This window comes from Mustela lutreola, chromosome 16, assembly GCF_030435805.1.
Source record: "Mustela lutreola isolate mMusLut2 chromosome 16, mMusLut2.pri, whole genome shotgun sequence".
Classification (NCBI taxonomy): domain Eukaryota; kingdom Metazoa; phylum Chordata; class Mammalia; order Carnivora; family Mustelidae; genus Mustela; species Mustela lutreola.
The window spans coordinates 3,788,472-3,813,582 of NC_081305.1; the positions used below are offsets into that span (position 1 = coordinate 3,788,472).

Genomic DNA, 25,111 nt, shown 5'->3' on the forward strand with positions numbered 1-25,111 from the left:
CTACTCTCTCTCTAAGGAATAAATAAAATCTTTAAAAAAATAAATTAAAATGAAGTTTTATGGGTTCCCTGGCTGGCTCTGTTGGTTGACCATCCAATTCTTGGTTTCAGCTCAGGTCATGAACTCAGGGTTGTGAGATCGAGCCCTGTGTCGCTCTTTATGCCAAGGGTGCGGAGCCTATGTAAGATTCTCCCGCTCCCTCGCCCTCTGCCCCCTGCCACTTGCACTCTCTCTCTCTGAGAGAAGAGAAAAGTGAAGTTTTACGGAACATAGCTGGGCTCATTCGTTTATGCCTATCTGTGGCTGCCTTCACAATACAACCACACGGTTGAGGCTTCGTGACAGAGATGCCAGAGCTCACGATCCTAAAATATTTACTGGCCGGGTCCTTTAAGACGATGTGTGCTGACTCTTGTTCAAGAGAAAAGGCAGTCCGATGGTGAGTGACTCACAATGACCCAGACTTAGGAACTGGCTGACATATATATGCTAAAGTCATAAAGGAAAGCATCTTCACAATAAATGAGAAGAAAAAAGGAAAAAATTCATGGTGAATTAGAAAATGAGGAAAAGAACCAGATGGATGTTCTAGGATGGACAAATGTCCTGTCCGAAATCAGAGGGACGGAATTAGCCGCAGGAGGAAGAGGCTGCAGATCTTCGGGGGGGGGGGGGTGATGGGGGTGGCAGGAGAGGCTCCCCAGTGCCCCGCGGGATGGTGCCAACAGGGTCATTTCCATGGACTTGACCATGCACTTGTCAGAAACCAGTGAGTGCCGACGTCAGTCATTACCCAATGTCCGTGATTTTTACGATCCTGCCTGGCAAGTGCTCATGTGATATTTTATTTATTTTTTTTAAAGATTTTATTTATTTATTTGACAGACAGAGATCACAAGTAGGCAGAGAGGCAGGCAGAGAGAGAGAGAGGAGGAAGCAGGCTCCCGCAGAGCAGAGAGCCCGATGTGAGGCTCAATCCCAGGACCCTGGGATCATGACCTGAGCTGAAGGCAGAGGCTTTAACCCACTGAGCCACCCAGGCACCCCTCATGTGATATTTTAAATCAGCATTTTCAAAGCCTGAATCTACACATTTCAGAGGAAAGCTATCCCCACCGCCAACGGAAAGCGCATAAGCGGGGGCTGAGAACACAAAGGCAGAGGTGTTGATAGACATTAAGATGAGCCAAGCCCCGGAGACCCATCCCCCCCCCACGGCTATAGCGGCTTGGGACACACAGGGACACACGACGGCAGTCACCGAAAGGGGCTGCTGTCCCCTCCCTCCCCCAGGTCAGATGGGGAAGCCCTGGCTCCCAGCAGGACTATTTGGAGACGGGGCCTCTCAGGAGTTAATTAAGGTTAAATGAGGGTCACAAGGGTGAGGCCTTGACCCAGAAGGACGAGGGGCGCACGCCCAGAGCCCAGGACTCAGGGAGGAGGTGGCCATCTGCAAGCAAGGAGCGAGGCCTCGAGAGACAGCGACCCTGTTGTCACCTTGATCTCGGCCTTCTGGCCGCCAGAACGAGGAAAGAATAATCTCTGTGGTTTGAGTTGGTGTGCTGCAGGTGCCCGGGCAGGGTCCTCGCAGACATGCGCCGTGTGCTCTCGGGGCCAGCAGTGAACACGTAGGTCCTGAGACACGCAGGCTCTAGGCTCCCAGCCAAGAGCCGCAGGGCCAGAATCCGCATTTTGACAAGCCCCCGTGCCCACCGCACCCGCACACAGTCCGCACACGGCCGGCGGCCTCTTCATCTCCTCTGGCCTACCACGCGGAGGTTCCCCCCGAGGCTCCCGAAAATAGGGCCGCGGTCAGCATCTCCCTGCCTCGGGACGCCGCTCCTGGTAGAAGCGCCGGGAACAAGACAGCCAAGAGCCATTGAGGGAGGTTTTAAATGTTTTATTTCACAAACTGTTCAGGTTTGTCCAAAAAAGATACGTCACGGAAACACTTTAGAAATCGAACGGGTTTTATTGAAACGACAGTAACGTGGTCCCTGTTGGTGCGAAGCGTGCGCGCGCGCGCACACACACACACACACACACACATACACACACACTTACAGTAAATTTTTGTACACAGGAAATAGTAAAATACATCATTTTTCATAGAAAAAAGCACACATGTAAGCTGCGGGCTGCGTGAGCCTACAGACCACATACACGACCAGCGCGGGATGGGGCAGAAATCTGAAAGAAACGAGGACATTTCATTTTGGGGCCAAGAGACCCAGAGACAGTGTTGGCCTGATTTACCAGCTTTCCGTGTGGGTGACGTGCCGAGGGCACGACGGGGCCTGTTGACAGTTGACAGACAGAATGAGAGCCGGTCTCCGGTTACAGGGGCTTGGTGGCTTGTTTCCACTTTCGGGAGAAAAGCGGTTCCCGCTGCACGACGATGCAGAGTACGGACAGGAGCACGCGTTCCGGCTCCAGCCTTGCTCTGCTGATCCTGTGAGCCCGGCGGATGCGGGGGCGTCCGGCGACCGGGCCCTCGAGTTGACCAGGATGGGGACCTCTCACCCCAGACATTTCAGATTCTCCTTCGGGAAGGATGCTTCCGGAAAGAGCCCCTGGACAGTCACAAATTCCAAAAGCCCCAACCCTGCAGTCTCGACAGAGCCACGGGCCGTGACAGCCTGGTGGCCGAGAAGAGGTTGAGGAAACAAGCGTCCAGCAGCACACCACCTAGAGTCCAGAAGTTTCCAAGGACTCAGATCTTTGGGCTGTAACTAGATATGCAAGCAACAGGCTGACCGAATTCTTGTGCTCTAGCATTTGGGACTGAACCGTCAAAACCTACAGATTACTACGAGCCCACCGTGCACAAAAGAGGAACGGGTCTGCTCATTCCAGCTCTGGGGAGCAAAGGTTTGCATGGCCTTTCCCCAGTTCCTAAAGGTGGCGGAGGGAAGCTGTTTACCTGGAGTGCGTGCTGGAGGGAGGGATGTTCTGGACAGCACACCGGGCTTACTTCCCCAGGTAGACTTCCTTGTCCGGACCACCTTACTCTGGCTCTGTCTGTGGTTTGGTTTGGTTTGGTTTGGGGTTTTTTGTTTTTTGTTTTTTTTAAACTGTCTCTTAGTTCCTTTGCCTTTGAAATATTTCGAGGGAGGGTGAAATCAGACGTAAACTCGGTGTTCACGAAAGTGAGAGAGTTTAGCCTCTGCAAAGCAATGCTATTTACAAAAAGATATTTTGTTTCACTGTGGGTTGCGGGTCTGGGCTCCTCAAGTACTTTTATAAAGCGGGACCCAGAGAGCACGGAGTTCCTCGGAGCCGTTTGGCAAGACGTGTTCCACAAAAACAGGAAGAGAAACCCTTCCAGAGTGTTTCTGTCTCTTGCTATTACACCGCAGGAGGGTTTCATAACCACAAACCGTTCCTCTTCCCAGAGCTGCTAACCTGGGCGAGGAATGTACTCAGGAATCCCCCCCCTCCCAGGCTAGAAACTAGGTCAGCCGATGCAGGGGGACCGCATAGTCCACCGCTGCTTTTGGAAAGCAGCAAGAAGACAGCCCTCCGTTGGCTGTTCTTAGATGCCTCAGTGGAACCGACAGAAACCGTGAGTTGGAGCAAAAAAAAAAAAACAACAACAACAAGTTGGGAGGGGGTGGTTTGCCAACAGAACCGCTCGCAGAGCAAAGACCCTGGCGGGGAGGGTGATGCATAACCCAGGCTGGGCTGGGCCAGGAGCCACAGGGGGAGGGACAGGGCCCAAAAGGATCCTGGTTCATTTGTCCTCAAGAAGACCAAAGGTCACGGCAGCAGACAGACGGGCCATGTGGACAACAGGAGGGACGAAGACAAGAGATACATCTCGGGAGTTACTAAGGAGCTCTACGTAAGCCAGCACTGCTGCGTACAGAACCAGCCCGCGGGAGGCGGGGTGCCGGCGCGCACGGGGGGCCAGGACGGGGCCCAGGCCTCGCTCCCCCAGCCCTCCTGGTTCCAGCCCATGTGTCTGACCAGCAAACGTCACGCCCATGTTTCTCCATAGGTAGGGACGGACTGTGTTTTCAAAGTTTTTAAATAACCACTTTCTACTCCATTCCTGAAACTTGCCTTTCTGGCGCTCACCCGTGCCTCCCCCGGGGCGTGAGCTCCGAGTCCTGCCATCTCTGTGGGCCTGGAACCTTCTCCCTGCCCACCGAGGAGCACCGGGGAGGAACGCCTCGGGGACCGCCCGTGAGGAGAGGGCACACAGATGGAGACCCCCGGCCCCAGCAGGACCAGTCACCAGCTGTGTGGCCGGGACCCCAGGAGGCTGCTTCTCCAAGCGGTTCGAGACAAAGGCACAAGAGTATGACACTGAACACCATTCAAAGGAAGTTTCCTGCCTCTCTATATCCCCAGCCCAACCCCCCACCCCCCAAAATGACAAAATAAAAATAAAAAGCAAAACTCGGAAGCCCTCTTGAAGACGCACGCCCCCTTCTCCCCGGCACTGGAAATTCACTGCCTGACAGCAAAGATCCGGAAGGCCTTTCCGTCTCGAGGGGTCCTCAGGCTGCAAGAGAAGGCAGAGGGCACGTTACCGAAAGATCAGGAGATCTCACTCGGAGAAGGGAGAGCAGGGTGCCCCCATCCCCGCCAGGGATTCCAGCAGCTGCTGGAAACACAGCTCCTGCCCCGGGCCAGGCACACCTGGCGAGTTCCATTCTCTGCGCAACAGGGCCTGGGTCTGAATCTAGGTCAGGCAGGGCTGTGAAGTTCTCTTCTTTGAACTCCGCGATCCGCCGGCCCCAGTCTCTCTGAACTGGGTGTGCCCTCCGAGACCTCTGCCTGGGGTCGGCATCACCTGCCGACCTCCGCTGGGGCGGCCATCTGGCTGCCCGGCCGGTAGGACGGCATCGTAACCGTGACGCCTAAGTGGTGGTTACTGAAACAGAGCACGCCGATGGGGCCCAGACGCCCAGCACTGTGAAAAGCATTGTGTCCACGCCTTCTCACTTCTCTGAGAGGTGGGTGCTTTAGCGACCTTGTTTCGCGGGCGAGAAAACAAGCGATAGATGGCAAGGTCTCAGCCAAGGTCACACAGCTAGTAACAGCCCCTCTCAAGGCAGGAGTTAAATCCTTCAGCTAACTGAAGCCTTTAGACGAAAAGAACAAAACAAGCAAAAAAACCCAGCTCTACTGGTGGGGCGCCTGGGTGTTTCTGTCGGTCCAGTGACCGATGCTTCATTGCGGCTCAGGTCAGGATCTCAGGGTCGTGGGATCGAGCCCCGTGTCGGGCTCCAGGCTGAGCCCAGAGTCTGCAGGAGACTCTCTCCCTCTGCCCCTCCCGCAGCGTGGGCGCACTCTCTAATACACACATGCGTACCTACACATTGAGAAACCCCAGCGGCCCTGACGTATAACATGCCATGAAGCACACCCTTGTGTACGTGGACACTCCGGCAATTCTGAGAAATTTTATAGGCTTATGCAATCACCGCCACAAAGCAGTTCCTGACGATTATAATCACCCCGAAAGATCGCTCCTGCCCAGGTTTAATCCGTTCCCCTCCCACTGGCTCCGGCGACTTCTGTCTGTGCAGATCTGCCTGTCTTGGACGTGTCACGTGCTTGGGACCCCACACTACGTGGCCTGAGCACCTGGCTGCTTTGGCTCGGAAGGAGGGTTTTGAGGCTCGCCCCTCACAGCAGCGCGACCCGGACTTGCCTCCTTTTTGATGGCTGAATAATAGTCCATCCTAGGGACAGGCCACGTTTTCTGTGCCGGTTCCCCAGCTGATGGATATGGAGATTCTCTCCACCCTGGGCATCGACGAGAAATACTGCTGGGAACATTCATGGACATGCGCCCGTGTGGACACGATTTTCTATTGAATATACAGCGGTGCAGCTGGGTCCGGAGGTGAAATGTATGCTTGCCTTTTGTAAAAGCTGCCAAAATGTTTCCAAAGCAGCTGCCCCATCTCACCTCCTCCCCGCCGGCTGCATGTGGGGGCCCCATGGGGGGCTCCGCGTCCTCGGCAGCCCCCATTGCGAGTCCTGTAGCTTGTGGGACACAAAGAGCTTCCCCGTGCTCTGGATTCAGTGGCATGATATCCTATTAAAGTATTCCAACAGACCTAACTGGGTCCCTATTCACAGAGCTCTAAGGGCCCCTAATATTTTGTTCTTGCACACAATGCCACAGAGCCCAGCCTTGTCCTGTCCACACGCAAATGAGAGCTCCTACAGATCGGCTCCAGGGGACAGGATGCCCGATAGCAGGACACACATCCGCATCTGCGATCTGGACAGCCCGCCAGGCTGCTCTCTGTGGAGACCCCCCCCACCACAAAGACAAGTCCCATCCACAGGAGGTGAGGCGGCCAGTCCAGCCCACGCGCATGCCAGCCCAGCATGCTCTCCAGCTTTTGGTGCTTGGCCATTCAAAAGTAGGGCATGGCACCCACATGGGGTTTTAACTTGCCTTCTGCTCATTATGAATGAGTTGGAGCATAAGATTCACAGCCGAGCCGTGATTTAAGCACGATTTCCTGTAGAGTCTCCCCTCCAGCTGAAGCTGCCGGACCAGACAGATGGCCTTTGCCCTCTCAGACTGCTTGGGAAGGGCGGCAGTCCTCGGGAAGCAGGCTGCTTGGAATTCCTGGTTGTTTTCCCCCTCTCCCCACGGCAGCGTTATGTTCTTGGCTACCCTAGGGCTGAACTTTTGAAACGGGTATCCGATGGGAGCCCTTGGCAAGACAGGGCCGTGAGCAAAAGCCAGGCATCCAAACAGACCAGAACGCTGGGCCACCGGCCTCCAGGCCAGCAGCTCCCACCAGACGGAGAGCGTGGCCATGCTGGGGCTGGGGTTACCCGGCTGCACTGCTGGTTTCTGGAAAGCTCAGGTTCCAGGACCCTCCTCAGGCCTCTGGGCTGCATGACTTCCCCAGATCCTCTGCCTGAATGAAGAGCCTGGGAGAACCTGCCAGAGCCACCAGGTTCTCGGCCAGTCCTCCTGGTGGGTCAGCCATGCTCGGAAGAACAGCAGGGTCTGTGTCTCTCGCTACTATGTCCTATTGATGACGTGTCTCCCCACCACAGGGCCCCAAAAACCCCGGGACAAGAGGGCCATGCAGGCTGTCGTCCGGACAAAGGCCCGGTACCTGCGGAGCACCCCCAACGAGGAGCCGATCCACCTCAGAGGCAAAAGCAGACCCTGCTAAAAGGGGTGTCTATTTCTTAACACATGGAGCGATGCCGCTGAAGGTGTCCGTGTGACACGTGTCGGGCTCCTCCCCTGGGTCAGGCAGAGAATCCCACTGGTCAGGCTACTGAAAAAGTCGGTGGGTTCCGACTTGTCTCTGCCTCAACCGCTGACTGAGCCCCAGTCCGGCTGGCTGAGTCGGAGGCCCCGCGCGTTTGACAGGGAGGGGGTGTGACTGATCTGCTGGAAGCCAGCCTTCGCACCCTCCGTTCCGAAGCCTTGCCCTCTGGTCCCAATGCCCTCCTTGGGCTCGTTGTAACTCCCACACAGAGCAGAAGGGAGCGTCAGTTGGCACAGCACATCCAGGCAATTTTCTTAAAAGGCATTGACCATCTTAATAAAGGGTTTCAAGAACTTTTGTAAAAAGTATTGGGAAAAATCCCTCAGTGCGCTCTGAACACATCTCTGAACTCAGCAACGTGTCCGTCATTCAGCCGGCGTGCAGCTGAGCACCTACTACGTGCGGGGCACTGGGCTGCGTGCGGGGGACGCGGGGCTATCAGAACTGCTGAGGTTCTTGCTTTCATGGGCAAGAACTGGGGGTGGCAAGTGACAGCTAAACACGGCAAAGAGCTCATCTCAGAGAGTGACGGGTCCTGGGAGCAAAACCGCACCAGGAAATGGGACCGGAGCAGCGCAGGGGTGAGGCTCAGAATAACGGGACCGAACAGCGCAGGGGTGAGGCTCAGACTAACGGGACCGGAGCAGCGCAGGGGTGAGGCTCAGAATAACGGGACTGAACAGCGCAGGGGTGAGGCTCAGAATAACGGGACCGGAGCAGCGCAGGGGTGAGGCTCAGACTAACGGGACCGGAGCAGCGCAGGGGTGAGGCTCAGAATAACGGGACCGGAGCAGCGCAGGGGTGAGGCTCAGAATAACGGGACCGGAGCAGCGCAGGGGTGAGGCTCAGAATAACGGGACCGGAGCAGCGCAGGGGTGAGGCTCAGAATAACGGGACCGGAGCAGCGCAGGGGTGAGGCTCAGAATAACGGGACCGGAGCAACGCAGGGGTGAGGCTCAGAATAACGGGACCGGAGCAGCGCAGGGGTGAGGCTCAGAATAACGGGACCGGAGCAGTGCAGGAGTCGGCTCAGAATAACGGGACCGGAGCCAGGCAGGGAAGAGGGACATAGGGTGGTGAGATCAGAGCAGAGCAGGGGTGAGGGATGCATGGTGATGGGAATGGAGCAGGCCAGGGGAGGCAGCAGCTGTGTGACAGGCCGAGTGACAAGGGGACCCCCCATCACAGGAATACATGGCAGATGGGGGGGTGGGAGATTCAGGGTCAGGTGACAGTGGGTGCAAAGGCGCTAGTCTCAACACGTCCCCAGAACAGAGAGGCCAGCGAGCGAAGAGTCATGCAGAGGGACAGCGCGTCGAGAGGGTAGAGTGATGGGTAAGGATCGCATCAGCTGGGACCTTGTGTGGGGAGGGGAGGGGCTTTCATTCTTGCCGTGGAAGAAGCCTAACCCCTCAGAGAGACGTGGTCTGGCCCTGCGACCGTCTACCGGAAGGAAGTTCTCTTAAGAAACTGTCGGAAAGCACATGGGCTGGTGCAAAGATGTTCTCTGCTGTGTTGTTTATCGCAGCAAAGCGAAAGGAAACAGCCCAGATGTCCGTCCAGGGGCGGTCTGTCCACACAAGGGAAGAGGGTGCAGCCACGGAAATGATGGCGTGGCTACGTGGGACGTGGCTTGGGAGCACATTCAAACGGTTACTGACTGAAAAAATCAGTTACCCTCGCAATACAGGGAGTCTGATCCGTTTCAGGCAAAACGGAAACGAGAAAGAAGGGGTTTGTGAACAGAAAAAAATCCGGAAGGAAACGCACGGGAACGCTGACACTGGCTGTGGGATTTTCAGTGACAGTAATTGAAATCTGAAATTATTTTGAAATTATTTTCTTAAATAACTGGAAATTACATCTAGAAATTATTTTCTTAAAATGTCTTAAGATTTTAATCGTTTGAAATGAATTCCTTAAAATTATTTTAAAATTAAAATGATTTCTGGAGGTTTCTCTAATTTTAAAAAGAAGAATAGGAAGGAACAGAGGAAGAGAGAGCCCACAGACCTCCAGAAGGGCTGGGGGAGAAGCAGAACACACCCCTGGGAGCCGGCGGCTCTGCCTGCCCCTGCTTGCCTGCAGGATGCCTCCTGGGTCCTTACATAAGCTCGCCCCGTGCATCCCTCAAGGGCACCCCACGAGATCTCTAAGGTTTTCGTCACTTACAGAAAGGGAACCGAGACTCTGAGTAATGACGCAATTTGCCCCAAACAGAACACCTTGTTCCAGGTGCAGCTGGGATGCGGACCCAGGTGCGTCGAGGCCCCTAACCATTATCTGGAGCAGTCGGGCTGTGGCCGGCCATCTCTGAGGGAGACATCGGCCCACCCCAGGTCTCCGGGGGGTGGGGGAGGTTGTAGGCCCTCAGGAGCCGCAAATATCGGACTGCATCCTGGAGCCGCGGGTGGAGGTCATTCAGGCAGGGACCGATGGCCCTTTGGCACCAGGCCACCCAGACTGCAAGGACAGCATGGCACACCATTCCCGGCGCGGGGTGGGCTGTCCCAGGAGGGACCGTGGGCTTGCCCACGAGCCGGCGGCTGGCCCCACGGAGTCACAGAACCCAGCGTCAGACGGATTACAGGAAAGGAACTCGCGACGGCCCTCCTGTGACTTATTCAGGGTTCAATTTCTTTTTAATTATGAAGAAATATCATTTCTTTGTATAGGTGTCTATATGCGTATTGATATGTATAGACGTATATGCGTGTAGGTGTTTGTATACAGTGTAGATATTTTGTTGGTTTATTTCAAAGATCCGAACCCTGGTGTCCGAGAGTCTCATCTGTTTAGAGATCTTCCAGGAAAACTCAAGAGTCAGACAGACGCAGCTTCAGACCTCATCCCTAGGACCTTGGTTAGTCCTGCTCTCTGAGCCCGTTCTCCCATCGGCAGAGCAGGGCCTATGGAAGCATCTGGTCCTTAGGGACAGTGGGAAGCGAACGCAAGCCTGTGCCAGCAACCCCGGGTCGGGTGCTCAGTCAGTGGAGGCTGCAAACAGTCCTTCCTATGCTGTTTGAACCCCAATCGCCCCTCCGGGAAAGGACCGTGTGCCTGGCGTGCGGCGGGTCCATGCACGGTGACAAAGGCACTACCCCCACAGAAGCCCAAACCCTGTCACAAGTCCTCCTCTTATTGTGTGAAATATAAAAATATTCTTTCAGGAAAAGACTTTCAGGACAGTGTGTGGTATATGATGTCCGTCTTGATTTTGTACGGGTTGTATGTGCCCTGGGGGAGGAAGCCTGAAAAGCTATACGTGAGCAATTAACAGAGGTTAGCCGGGCACCTGGGCAGGACTCTGCTTTTCTACCGGCAAGACTTATTACTTAAATGGTTAAGTATGTATTTCTTTTCTAATATAAACTTTTAAAGATGGGGCGCCTGGGTGGTTCAGTGGCTTAAAGCCTCTGCCTTCGGCTCAGGTCATGATCCCAGGGTCCTGAGATGGAGCCCCGCATCGGGCTCTCTGCTCAGCGGGGAGCCTGCTTCCTCCTCTCTCTCTCTCTGCCTGCCTCTCTGCCTACTTGTGATCTCTGCCTGTCAAATAAATAGATAAAATCTTTAAAAAAAAAAAAAAACTTTCAAAGATAAAAACAAGTGTGCCCTTGCCCTGAAGGCTCACCTGACCCCTCCTGGGCAAGGCCCGTGCCCCAGGCTCAGGGATCACATGTGCTGGTGAAGAGAACAGGTGTGTGTGTGGGGGGGTAGGTGGCCTGGATTCAGTCATGGCTCTGGGGCTTGCTGGCTGGTGACCTTGTACAAGTCCCTCAACCTCTCTGGGCCTCCCTTTCCTTCCTGATAAAGTGGGGATAACTGGAGTCCCCACTTCATGGGGCTGCTGGGGGGATTTGCTGAGCTACTGTGCGTACAGATCCTGGAGGGTGGGGCGGGGGAAACACACCCATTTGCCCAGCAGTGGGAACCCGACACCCAGCCTTGGTCCAGCCAGCCTGGGGGAGAGGGAGGAGCTCGTGACATCTAGAAACAACAGCTTAATGGTGTCTGCTTCTCAGAGTTTCTGGATACACTGAGGGATGTTCAAACACCCAACTCTTCCGAGTCCCAGGGCTGAGCTGCCCAGTAGAGCAGCCGACCAGTCACAGTGGCTACTGGGCACGTGAGATGGGAGGCGCCCAGACGGAGATGCTGGCTGTGTGTCATACAGGGTAGAGCTCCAAGATCTTATTTTTAAAAGTGCCTATTTCTTCTCAATGATTTTCTATTAATTGACATTAAAATGATACTTTTGATACAATGCATTCAATCAAATATATTCTAAATTGTCCTTCTTTTTACTTGTTACTATGTCTACCAGAAACTTTAGAACCCCGTGTGGCTCTTGGTTAAGCCTGTGCTGGACGTGCCCCAGGAGGTCAGGGCCTGGCACAAAGACGCTGCCCACAAATGCGACGCTCACTTTTAGATGAAAGTCCTTCCACATACGTATAGACCATCCACCTCTGTGTACGGGTTATGTTTGTTAAAACCAAGTGGCCAAGAATGCTATCTTCCAGCACCGGTGTGGTTCCCAATCTCCTTGTGAAATCGGTCTTTTAAAAAAACAGTCCTGGTCTAGGAAAAATTCCTGAACCGATATTCACCCAGATGTCCAGCTTCTTTACGAGAACATTCCAGCACAGCCCGGTCCCAAGGTCGAGAGCCCTTCCTCACACCTCTCCTTTCCTCTGCGAATGCTTGGTGGACATGTGTGTGAGACAGAAGACTCCTGACCTCCCACACGGCCTCAGTTCTGCATACACGTCTTTCAAAACTCTCAGGAAATCCTCTTCTAGAAAAAGACCACCGCTACACCAAAGCTACTTTGCAGCCAGACTGACTTCTGGACTCTGTGCTGAGAATTCTGCTCAGGAGGCTTCTGTTTGCTTGCTCAACCGGAGGAGTCCCTGAAGGGGCATGAAGTTCGCAGTGCCCCGTCCCAGAGTGTCCGGCATCCGCGACTCCTTGGGGACTCACGGGGACCTCTCCCAGGAACCAGCAGCCGTTGGGGACAGACCACCCTCCAGCCCCAGGCTTGGTTCCCGCAGCCCCAAATGGGAACAGGCTCTGGGGAGGTTTCCCAGTTCTGGTCTCTGTGCGGAGGGCTGCGGAGGTCCCATGTCAACGAGGGGCCATGGGGCGTGGCCGGAGCCACGTCACCGAGGAGGGCTCTCCAGACAGTGAGACGGGGCCCTGCTTCATGGGCTCAGCTGCCTGCCCTCCCTGCAGAAGAGTGACGCCCGGGCCCCTGCGACTGCACTGGTCCTGTCTCCTGCCATCTCTGCCCCACCGGATGTCACGGCCCTCACGGGCAGAGATCAGGCCACGTGTTCCCTGCTGGATCCCAGTGCCTGGGCCATCACGCCGGCTCGCCAAGCGTTGGACCGCTGACGGGTGAGGGTGCATCGGAAGGACAGACGCATGGATGGAAGAGTGACTGCCTGCAAGGTGCTCCCCTTGTCCCGAAAGACCATCCACACAGCCGATTTCTTACGCACAAGTCACCTGGCCCTACGTGCAGGAACCACGGCACCGAGGTGAGCAACAGACTTCTAAGTGATACTATAGGTACGAGGGCCCCGGGTTCACGGGGCGCGTACGGTGAGCCGCCGGCCGGCACTTGGCCAGACCCTCTCCATGATCCTCGCAGCGACCATGTGACAGAGGATGGGCCGAAGCTTGGGGAGACCGCCTGCCCAAGGACACCCAGCAGGGTCCCAAATGTCATCAGACCCCACCCCACAAGAGCAGCCTCCCGGCGTGGCCTCCCCCATTCTGTGTGTGCAGGGGTGGACTCCGCTGTCTCACTGCCCACCAGCACTAGCATCCCGGGGCCCCAGGAGAACAAGTCTGAATCGCAAAGTATCAGAATCTCACGTGGTGCCTGTGTGTGCCGGGGACGCGACCAGCCTCACGGCATCGTCCGACGTGCACCAGGACCCCCGGGAGTCGTGTTCATGGAAATCACAGAGCCCAGTCCCGGAACTTCAGACTCTGCAGGACTGGGGAGGGCCCGAGAGCCCACTTTTCTAGCAAGCTCCTGGCTGACCTGGGTTCTGCTCGTCTGTGGGGGCCGGTCTGAGACCCACCACCTTACCACGCCCCCAGGGCAGGTGTTAGCACCTTCCCCTTTATGGGTGGGAAAACTGAGTCCCAAGTGAGCGAGTCCAAGAAGGAAAGGAAGCAGGATCTCAACTCTGGAGATGCTGCAGAACTCCCTAGAACCCTTCCCAATAGTGCAGCGGGCATCGGCCACTCTGGGCCCGGGAAGGGCTGCCTGGAAGATATTTATAATGATGACGGCAATTCCGGGCCGGTCCCTCGGGGGGAGATAAAGAGTGACGGGTCTTGGGGGGGCAGGGAGGGTGACAGTGGGAAAGAAACCACCTTGGGGACCCATCCCAGACACCCACGTGGAGGGGCCACACATTAAGCCCAGTGGCTGCCCTCGGGGAGCCGCTGACATGGCCCCAGGGACGAGCCGGGCAGTGAGCGCCGAGGCCGGCCTGCCACGTTTCTCAGCAGGACCGTTTTCTCTTCGCGGGGTACAGAGAGCTCCGCGGAGTGGTGTCCAGGACCTCTTTCCAGCCTGGCCGGGAAATTCCACTCATCAGCTGCCTGATCCCCTCCCATTCAATCAACGGGATTCCCCTTCATTAAGCTCTTCCCGAACAAAGGTTGCCCACGCTGAAGGGGAAGACACAGACACCATCCACTCCAGCATCGGGGCTCGGGGCAGAGTGTCTGTGTGGGCCCCTGGCGGGGTCTGTGTGCCATCCTAATGCTCCCGGGGACCTGGGGGTATGGGCAGGGGGACCAGGAAGGCCTGAGCTTCCAGGCCCGGCACGTTTTGTGTTCTTGATTTTATACTCCTTTTTGAAAGAAGCCCCTTCAAATAAAAATTTCAGGGCTCCCCTCCATTATGGGCTCCCTCGTGTCCCCCAACCCTATTCCTGCACTTAAACCCCCACCCCCAACGCCTCAGAACGGCCCGTATTTGGAGAGGGTCTTTGAAAGGAGAATGAAGTTAAAAACAACGGGTCTCCCTAAAGGAGGAAAGGGGACATAGATGCGCACAGAGGGAGAACCGGTCAGGACACAGGGAGAAGGCGGCCGTCTACACCCCCAGGAGAGAGGCCTCCGGAGGAAGTGTCCCCAGTCCACGCCTTGATCGGGGACTTCCCGCCTCCAGCACTGTGAGGAAATCGCCGTCTGGGCTGTAAGCCCCTGCCGTCTGTGTGCCTTTCCCCACCAGCCCCGGGAACAAACACACCCCCAACAGGGGTCTGCCCTGGGGAAGGCGAGTCATCAGACCCATTTCACAGACCCAGGAGCCGAGGTTTAGGAAAGGCCAGATGCCTTGTGTGAGGTCACAGGGCTCTCAGAGGAAACCCCGGGACTGGGGCCTGGGTTCCTGGGCTGCAAGGCCCGTGAGGCACATCCATGGCAACAGGACACAGGTGAGGCTGAGAAGCATCTGCCAGGAGACAACTGGCAGCCTGAAGCCACCCTGGGACCCCTTAAGAACATTCTGGAAAGGCCTACCCAAAAGCCTCAGACATTTGCTCAGTCTTTGATCTAGGGATGTCATTTCCAGAGATTTCTGGAAATAAGCACTGGCATGTGCAGACATTCCCCCACGAGGATGGCCATCACGGGACAATCGCCACCCGCCCCTCCTGGGATGGGAAAGTGCTGGACGGACTGCCCAAACAGGAGAGAGGTGCAGTGTGCCGACCAGACGCAACTGTGTGGGGTCACCAGCAGAGATGGGGTGGGGGAGCTTAGGAGCTGCTTGATGACCTAATCAGTGAAAATATAGAGTACTCGACTGTCCACCCCAAGAGCCGCTGCTCTCAGTCACAGACAGCCACTGGCTTAATCCTCCAGCCACTCCGTGAGGCCGGGGCCGGTGCTGTCCCCGTATCACAGGGAGAACACTAAGGTACAAGGAATCAGGCAGCTGGCTGGCGGGCACAAAGCCAGTGAGAAGCGGAGCTCCAAGCCCTTGGCTCTTACTTCTGTGACGGACATAACCACACCATTGTTAGCCGCAGAGAACCACTGAGTCACCGTAATTGGATCCTGTGTGTTTTCCTCGCGCCCGTGCCAAGTAAAAGGACCAGAAGGAGGCGCAGCACAAGCCTCATGGTAACCCCCCAGGTGAGAGCTTATGGACGATTGTGTTTTGCGGGGGGGCTCATGGGAGGCTTCTCAATCTTCTACAAAAACATATAACGTCATAGAAAAAAGTTCTCAGTTTTAAAACAGAAAGGAAGAGAAAAGAACAGCCTTGTCCTGTGCATTCTGGTGAGAATGAACACAAGCCTGACTGGCTTCTCCTCCCAGGGTCCAGGACACTGGCTTCCCTCCCAGGTGCCCCAGGGGCACGGTCGGTGGCCTCGGGTGACGAGAGCCGGAGGACGCAGCCCTACCTTTCAGACTGGACTCCGTTACTGAGCGAGCCCACGTAGGCCTTCTTTTTATCCACGGGCATCAGGTCCACGTAACCCCCGCTCTCGTTCTGGATGACTCCCGCGTGCACGGCCGTCTTGCAGATGCTTGAACTCTGAAAGGGCGAGAAGGGCCGGGATCAACGTCAAGAGTGCTGTGCTCCCAGGCGAGGCCCCGCTCCCGCCAACCAGGACTTGGTGGCCACGCTGGCGGGGGAGGGGGTGTCATTGACCAAGTTACCCCTAGGAAACACCCATCGCCCCCTTGATTCCTTTGGGGTCTCTCCCGAGAGAACCGGCATCCTTCACTCATACACGCATTCATTCCTTCAGCGAGGGTTTTCTGAGCACCTTACTGGGTGCCAGACCCTGTGCTACATGGAGGACAACTCAGCAGGGAACAAAATAAAGACTTGGCCTTCAGGCAGTTGAGGGAGCCTGACCAGGAAGCAAATACACACAGAACCAACTCTGGCTGTGAAGAAAATAAAGCTGGCTCATGGGGTTACGTGAATGGGTGGAAACACTCAGGATGGTTAATCTGCTCTTGGTGTGACATTTGAGGTTTAATTTGGGTGAGAAAAAGGAACGGGCCACCGCCTATGAATACATCTGGGAAGAGCATCCCAGGCAGAGGGGACAGCCTGTGCAAAGGCCCTGGGGTAAGAGTGAACCTGTCATGTCCCAGGAACAGAAAGAGGGCCACGGTGGCTAGAATACAGCGTCAGGGGAGTGTGGCGGGGCGGGTGGGAGAGCTGAACGGGCCCTATCCCGCGGGGCTGTGAGGATGACGGGGGGTCTAGGCTTATTCTAGGTGCCAAGGAAGCTGCTGGTTTTTAAATAGGGGCAGGGTGTGCTGTTTTCCAAAGTTATCAAGCAGTCCAATTCCTGGCTTACAAACCCTGGAGTTAAATTTTCACCAGGGCCTTTAGGGAGCCAGCAGAAGAAGGATCCGCAGGACGGAATGTCTGAGACTAACCAATCCCATGTGGGGTGGCTGGTCCTCGGTCACCCTGACCAGCTGATTCAGTCGCCCCTGACGGGGGCCGGGGGACTGAGGCACACTCGAGGTGAAGCACCACGTGGGTGACCCACTCCGGCCACGTCTGTGATCCTGTCCTCCGGATTGGGGTAAAGACCCAACCCTGGCCTTGGCCGTGGGTGTCAGTCTTCACCGCAACCCAGAGCCCCGTGCAGCACCTTCACCCGGTGACGGTGCCTGACCCCCTTTCCCGCCCCCACCCCTGGAAGCAGCAGCGGTGGGGGAAGCCTGGATTTGGCATTTTCAACACCGGTCGGGGGTTCTTGTGAGCGGCCAGGGCCACATGGATCCGTATGTGGGCTCAGCAGCCTCCTTCCCCCTTAGCAGACAGAATGCAGACTCCCGGCTTCTCCAGTCCCGGGCCCAGGCGGACCGCTTTGGGCCTGGGATCTCACTTCATCTTCCAGCGGGACAGGTTGTCCCGCCGTTCCCACTCCACGGGCCAGAGCGCGTGGGTTTGGTGAGAACCAAGAACTTGGCTGGGGCAGCACAGACAGTGGCTTAGCCGAGATTCCCGCTGAGGTCCAGCTGAGGGAAAGTCTGTGCATCCGAGGCCCCCAGAGGCACGGCCTCCGGAGAGTCCGCATGGCTGTCTCTGAGCCTGTGACCACGTGAGCGCCCGTGGCCAAAGGACGCCGCACTTGGGACGGAGGTAAGGACTTTGAGGAGGAGAGGAGCCCAGAGTCATCCCCAGCGTCCTTCTAAGAGGGAGGCCAGCGGGGCAGAGATGGGAGACAGAGCTGAAGATGCCGCAGGGCTGGCTTTGCGGATGGGGGGGCAGGGGCTGTGGGCAGCTTTTGGAAAGTGAGAAAGGCACGAAAACAGGTGCCCCTGAGAGGGGGGCTCCAGAAGGAGTAGAACTCTGCCGACAGCCTGACCTGTACCTGGGGAGGCCTGTGCTGGGCTTCGGACCTCCAGACTGTGAGAGGAAGGCCACCAAGTTACTAAGTCTGTGCTCATGTATCATGGCAGCCCTAAGAAACACATACCGCTTCTGACGGGACATCCATTAGGTCCCTTAAGTGAGGACTTCCAGATACTCAGGAAACAGAGTCACCAGGGGAACGGCCCCCGAGACTCTGGTAACGGGGTGCGTCAAGCTGACCAAGGCAGCAGCTTATTCTAGCTCAGCAAGCTGCCAACTTAGAGATGGAGTCAGAATGACGTCGACAGGCCAGACCTAGTGACCTGGTGACCCGTGGCCGCGGCCCTCACTGGCTTAGCCTGCAGACTCCGTGTGTGTCGAGCAGGGAGAGGGGGGCGGTGCTTTGTGCAGGGAATGGAGGCGAGGCCACGGTGGACCGGGACCCAAGTTTGTGAACACCGCCTGGCGGGGGTCACTCAGCGGGGGAGGGGGCATGTGTGCGTCTGGCCTTGATTGTCCTCAAGGCCACCTGTTTGCACAGTACATGGGGGGTCCCAACCATTGGCTAACCCATCCAGAACCTCCTTCGTGACGAGAGTGGGCTGGGAAAGAGGAATCCTGTAGGATCCTGCTTACATGGGGCTTCAGGCGCGGTCTGGTCTGCAGACCCAGAACGTAGAACAGGGTAGGTACCCCGAGCTGCCCTTTGAATGGGGCAAGGAACCCATCAAGCAGGTTCTTAACACCAAGACGGGAGTGAACAGATTCAGGTGGGTTCCTTGAAAATCCCTATTTGAAATCTCACACAGATCTGGAATCTCACACGTTGGGAGTCTGGGGCAGTCCCTCTTAGGGACGCCCCGCCAGGCCGTGGGCTCCTGACCCCTTCCTTCAAAACTCGGTCCTGCCAGAGAAGCCGCTGGTTTTGCATCAGAAGAAAAATCGCTTTTCGGCACCCGAAGCCGCCCTGAGGGGTCCCTGGGAAGTGCACTGTGCCGCGGGCCGGGCAGAGCGAGAGCCCCGGGGAGCTCCCACACCAAGGGCTTGAGAGACCGAGTGCCCGCTCTCTGGGACTGAGCTGTCAGAGTCACCGAAGGCCACATGAGACTCTGGGCCGACACATCCTTTCTTCTCTGATACACGGACAAGGGCAGGGCTCCTTAGCCGAGTGGGCTCTGGAGGACCTGGGAGACCCGAGTGGCACATCAGCAAGCACTTCCTTGGTGTCAGCACTGAACGTGGGAGACCCCGGAGAAGCAGGGACAGCGGGTTACCTCGTCCACACGAGGAAGCCTTTTTAATCATCCCCCTGGAAAAAGGATCTGCAAGTTTCCAGCCCTTCAAAGGGTTTGTGTCTCCCAAAGATTCGGAAGCAGTGCACGGACGACCATCTCAGAGACGAAGACTTCAGGATTCCTCTAAACGCTGGGTTGGCGGGGGGTGAGCTGTGCCGGCACGAACGCGCGCTCTTCTCGCCGGCAGGCATTTCCTCCATCTCTCTGGACACTGCTCACTCCGCTGACCCAGTCCTTGGGCGTGAGGTCCGGGACTGCTTCGACCGCAGCAGCCGGTGGGTAAGGGGGGACCCGAGCCCACCGCCCGCAGAAACGCTGCCCGGAGGAGCCGCGGTCTGGTTTTGCATCCTGTGACAGTCCTTTGCCTCCTGTCCCCGGGAGGATTTCTGGACGCCCGCGGTATCCAAGTCTTCCGTGATAACATCAAGCTGCAGCCTTGAGTGTGAGACTCTCGCGTGGGCGGTAGATGTTTCTCACGAGAGAGGCGCGGCTCTCGGCCGCGATCAACACACACCTCTCCAAGCACCCGCAGCGTTGGGCAACCCGTCTTCCCCTTTCTCACCCTTCCTTCATCGTGTCCCCTCTCACGAAGCTTCCTAAACGTGCAGGCGTCCGCTTTCTCTTCCTAGGCCTCGAGTGACGCAAATAAACAGCTGCCACCCGCAGAAATCGGGTCTCAGAGAGGCCGGAGCTCGTCCTGCCTCTGCCTCCACCACTTGTCTGCCGAGTGGCCTTGAATGACATGTTTTGGCCCCAAGAGCCCTTATTTTCTTAGTACAAATGGTGGGTCATCATCACAGGTAACACTTTCAAGCATTCGCCAAGGCAGGCCCTGCTGTCGGAGCTTCCTGTGCAGTGACAGAGAAATCTCTCAACAACCCTGCGAGCTGGGTGTTATTATCCTCTCTTAGCAGACGAGTGGAACAAGGTTCAGGGGGGTTCAGGGATTTGCCCCAAATCCCTCAGCCGGCAAACAGCAGAGTCAGGACTGCCCCCCACCACCCCCCAGAGCCAGCACGCTGTCCACCATTCCTCATGGGACTGTGAGGGCCGGAGAGAACTCTCTGGAAGAGAGCTCAGGGCTTGAACGCAGGCTTGCTGCCGGCAGCCGTCAGGAGATGTTAGTTGATAAGGCAAGTGGCACCACCGTGATCATCACTGTCACCGTCACCAAGAATGCTCCAGGGACTGTCGTCCCGGAACAGCGGCATCAGCGTCATCTGGGAACTCGTCACCAAAGGAGATTCTCTGGCTCTTCTCCAGACTCACGGAGTCAGACAGGCTGGGGTGGGGCCCAGAAATCTGTCAGAATGAGCCCTCTGGGGGATTCTGGTGTGGGCCCAAGGGTGAGAACTTCTCCAGCCGCTGAGGGAGTCAGGAAAGACAGATGAGAAAACCTGAGGCTCCGAGCAGGAGAAAGGCTCACCCGCGATCTCACAATCGGGTCTGAACTCGCATCTTGTGACCCAGACCTTGCTCTCTGGGCTACGTCCTGCTGCTTCTCCTGCCTGCAGCGCACCACGAAGGGAGGAGACTGGCAGATAACGTGAGCAGGCAGGAAGGCGGCACCACTGGGCCCTTCGAAGATTTGGAGACAACTCTCCCAAAATAAATCTCTTAGCTAAACAGACATTTTCCAAAAGGCATCATCATTTCCCAGAATACAGAGTGACCTAGAAACCGAGCCCAGAAAAGAACCCTGGAGATGGACGGAACGGCCTTCCCTCTCTCCCTACTCCACCCCTCTCCCCGCCCGGTCTCCCCTCTCTTCTTCTCTTTCTTTCTCCCTTCCTTATTTTTGGAAGAGCTCAATATTTAAACATCAACTAATGTAGTATCTTCATTGATTTACTCCTTCAACAGACATTAACTGAACAGTTATTATGTGCCAAGCCCTGGGCTGCGCACTGTGGTTCCAAGAGCTCGAAACCCTGGAGAACAAGTTCAAGACCACATACAGGTCTCTATTCCCATGCCTGTTCCCATCAGTGTAATTATGAGTGCAGGTACATTCCTGCAAGGCAGAACGGGGGGGAACAACAATACCTAGAAATGGTGTTCTTACAGAACCCAAAAATAGTAAAATTTTTACATTATTACTAATTTTCATCAAGTCCTCTTTGCATAAAAAAACTTTATATGTTTAGCTGCCATGTTGTTCGGTGCATACAGATTTGATCTCAGACCTTCACAAACTGCACCTTTCGCGTCATTCCACAAGAATTGTGTTGTCCCATTCAGTACATTTAACCTTAAATTCCACTTTATCAGACAGGAATATTGCCAATGCTGGTTAATTGTTTCTCTGTATTTGGCTAGAATCACTTGGCCTATCTCTTTATTCTTAAGGTGTTTTAAAATCAAAGCTTGGCTCAAACATTTCTTTTCACAATTGATACACAATATTTTACTCCATTAAGCTTTTAAAACTCAATTGTGGCTGAATGGCTCCTGAGAAGAAAAAGACTCAAAGAGGAAAGGAGAAAGATGGGTAAGAAAAAGGTTAGCCATGAAGACTGCTTTGACTTAGTGACCTCAGATTTACAGGAATCTGGAACCCACGAAGCAGACGGAGGCAAAGATGGTGGTGGTGTGTGGGAGAGAACAATTAAGATGAAGACGGAAAAAAGCTGAGTAAAAATGTTGGCGGGGGGGAAGGGTGATGCTGATCTAATCAGGAAATGCTAGGTCTCAAAGATTCCTTGGACTAGAAAATCCCAGCTGGCTCATTCTACAGAGAGGTACGCAACTTGGCGAGAGGATCACACAGCCTGGTGGACAGGGCTGGGGCCACATTCCCATCCTTTGGGACACCGTGTGTCTTAACCCCAGGCAACTGGAGGGAACAGACTCATTCTGGACGATTCACTCAGAACAATCAGGCTAAAACGTCCTTACTAAAGTTAGCAAGGAAATGTGGAAGAACAGACTGCAGTGTGCTAAGAGTGGTTATGAACAAGCTGTCGAGTAGTGGGATTTATATTTCCTTCTGTGTGCTTTTAGCTAAGTGGGGACACGCTGTGACTACAGTGGACCAGTTCTAGAAATGCATCAGGAGAGCTGGAAGGATGATTGAGTTAGCTGGAGAAATGAAGGGTTTAAATACGTGATACCTGAGAGCCTTCACATTAAAAACGCACATGAATGGGAAGGCACAATTCAATTTACCGAACCATGAAAGCATTCGGACACGATGAGGTCCCCAGGCATCTGCGACCACACACACACACCAGTGGAGGTACCAAGACGCCCCCATGCGGGGCAGCCAGAGCCGGGGTTGCAGAAAGAAGTGATCTCCATTTCGCTCAAAGCACAGGAATGAGATCTTGGGTTTCTGGTATCCAGACCTTAGAACATCGTTTCTGAGGTCTGAGCATGCGTGGAGAGGAGGCCACTGAAAATGTTGGCGTACTCACGTCTGCATAGATGTTAGTTCCAAACACAGGAGCCCAGTAGGACGGCTCGTCTTTGCAGTGTGCTGGACACCGCACCCTGGAAAACCAGAAACATGCGTGTGACGGCTCTGATCGGCAGAAGACAAAAGTTCTTAAGAAGCAGCTGGCCTTCCCCATTTGGATTTCAAGATCGAGCGGCTTACCCGGGAAAGGAAACTATCACACAGTCAACTCTCTAAGAAAAATAACATCTCTTCCCCCCCCCAGCAGTGGTAAAGATATTTTCCCTCTTCGTAAACAACGCATATAGAATTTTCCAACTCCGCACAAAAGAGACACGCAGAAATAACACGGCAAAAGAGGATAAATGCATCAGAGAGTCGGAATGCGGGATTGCGAGAGATGGTACCTCCCCTTCTCGGGCGTCAGCGGGTTCATATCATGGGCGCACTAGGGAGATTATAATCAATCGACTTTGTCAAAGGCCACTTTCCTGTGTGAGGGAGGAAAGGGTGGAGGGCCCTCACCTCAGTGAGTCAGACTGTCCCAGGGAGGGGCACTGATAACCTGCGGCCGAAGGGGTCAGATCACCACTGGGTCGGTCACCACTTCCTGCTGTAGGCAGAGAGGATGAGGAGAGCGCCTCACGCTGGAAATGGGTGGGTCCTCGGCGGCGGGAGGTACCCAAACCGGGGGGGGGGAAAAGCATGAGCTTTATTTAAGAAAAGGTTTTTTTGCCTTTATCTGGAACAGTACGCCATGGGGCTGGAGCCAAGATGGCGGCCGGAAACCATCTGGCCCCGAGAGAGACGGGATTCTGGCAGGAAAGGGAGCCCAGGCAAAGGCAGTGAGAAGCCAAAACAGTCTGGAGGCGTGGGGGAGGGGACAAGGGCGGGCGGAGAGGAGAAGGCTGTGCCTGCGAGATGCTCAAGAAGAAAAAAGAATTTGGGCGAGAAAATTCTTGCCTACGGTTTCTAGAACGGCAGGTCAGAAACTGTCTCTTCCGGACGTGCACTGTGTCAAGCTCTTGGTTGGTGTTCATTTGTGTTTTCTGAAGTAACTTCCTTCTGCTTCTGCTTCAGATTTAGGTTCATGATTTAATATTCAGTAAAAGGTTGTCCTCCTTAGTGGAACATTCACAGGGGGTCAGCGTGGTGATGGCCGTGGCCCTGGGAGCCCGTGAGAAAGCCCCACGGGGAACGTGGGCCACAGAGGGGGGGACCTGGGGGCCCCGTTCAGTGTCTCCTCCCTCACCAGACCCTCCTGGGGCTCTTCCCTGCTCACACCTTGGGGGTGTCCACAGGTTAGTTTAAGGTCAGTCTGTAAGAAAATCCATAGGCCTCAAGGCCCCCCGAGAAGGGGTCACAGCTCCGAGAGGACCCATGAGGTACGTCAGAAGCAGATGTTACCAAATGTTACTTTATTTCCGGTTGCATCACCCTCCAAAAATCAGCCAGTACAGTTTGGTGGTGGTGGTGGGGGATGGACGTGTTTAAAATCTACTCTTTAGACAAACTGTGGTCCAGGCACAGACTAGAACCCCGCACGGCGACAGGAGAGACCACCAATGTGCTTGTGGCACAGAAGAAACTCAAAAGCATTATGCAGAGGGAAAGAAGCCGGACACGAAAGGCTCCAGACTAGGACGGCTCTGTTTAGGCGAAATGCCGGGAAAGGCAAAATTATAGTGACAGAACGTAGACCAGTGGTTGGCAGGGACATGGGGGCAGAGGTGGAAGGAGAGGGGTCACTCGAGGCGACTTTCTCGCAGGCTGGGCACTCGGCCGCGGTGGTGGCAGCATGACCGGGACGTCTGTCGAGACGCGTCGGATTGTACAGTCACAGTGGGTGGGTTTTGTCGTGTGCAAGTTGCACCTCAGAAAAGTTGGGCTCTAATGAGCCGATTCTCAAGTGACCCAGAGAAAATGTCAGAGATGAAGCCCAAGAACCAAGGGGCGGATGAAGGGGACAAGAGACCTCACGAAGCTTTTAGTACGGTGATTCCCCGCCGGGCCGCTCCGAGACTCAGATCTCAGTGGTCTGGGCAGGGGCCTGGGAACTCTGTTCTGTTGACGTCCCTCAGGCAACTCCACCCCCACCTGCCCCTCACCCCGCAGCCAGGGTGGAGAACCAGAGGTCTCTGGGAGAGGTCCAGCGGGTCTAGAACCCTGAGCAGAAAGCAGTCGGTTTCCCGGGCGTCGGCACCAAAGGGCCACGCCTAGAACTCAGGGCCACGCCTAGAACTCGGTTATGCTTCGCTGCATGAGATGATACCCCAACCTAGCCCTGGGCCTCTTTCCCTCAGCCCTTGTGTTTGCAAAACCAGAGGCCAGTGAGCCTTACCTGGGGCAGTGGGTCCCCACCTTCTCGAACGGGCAGAGCTGAGCGACGGTGCTGTAACAGTCCACGTCCTGCACTGGGGAGAGGAACACCGAGGGAATCGGTCAGGTCATTGGCAAGCCTGGGTCTCAGGCCTCCAGCCTGTGAGATGGCCTGCTGGCCCCCAGGTCCTAGGGGCTCCTGGGGCCCTCACACGGAGGCAGGATGAGAAGCCTAGCACCGCAGGCACCTCACCTCGGGCCCCTCAACGGGTGAGACGCCCCACGGCCCGAGTGTGTGCACAGCTCCCCGGGACCAACGATACCTCTCAGTGCCCCCTTCCTTGGTCCTCATGTCAAGTACTATTCTCACTACCCAGAGGAGGAAGCAGAGGCCCAGAGGCTACCCTGGGTCTGCACGGGATGTGGTGGGAAGCTGGGTTTCTGATTCCAGGCCTAGAGCTCCTCTTCA

General features: G+C 55.6%; 1 protein-coding gene across 1 annotated transcript in view; it reads right to left on the reverse strand.

Annotated features, from left to right (window-relative positions):
• Positions 1-1,885: 1,885 nt before the first annotated feature.
• The window catches only part of CRISPLD2 (cysteine rich secretory protein LCCL domain containing 2), a 62,347-nt gene continuing 39,121 nt past the window's right edge, over positions 1,886-25,111 (reverse strand). The window contains exons 12-15 of the mRNA XM_059152606.1: positions 24,665-24,737; positions 22,343-22,418; positions 15,707-15,840; positions 1,886-4,510 (exon numbers count right to left, since the gene is read on the reverse strand). Coding sequence (XP_059008589.1) covers positions 4,456-4,510; positions 15,707-15,840; positions 22,343-22,418; positions 24,665-24,737 — 338 coding nt within the window. The 3' untranslated portion in view covers positions 1,886-4,455. The remainder of the gene's footprint in view (positions 4,511-15,706; positions 15,841-22,342; positions 22,419-24,664; positions 24,738-25,111) is intronic.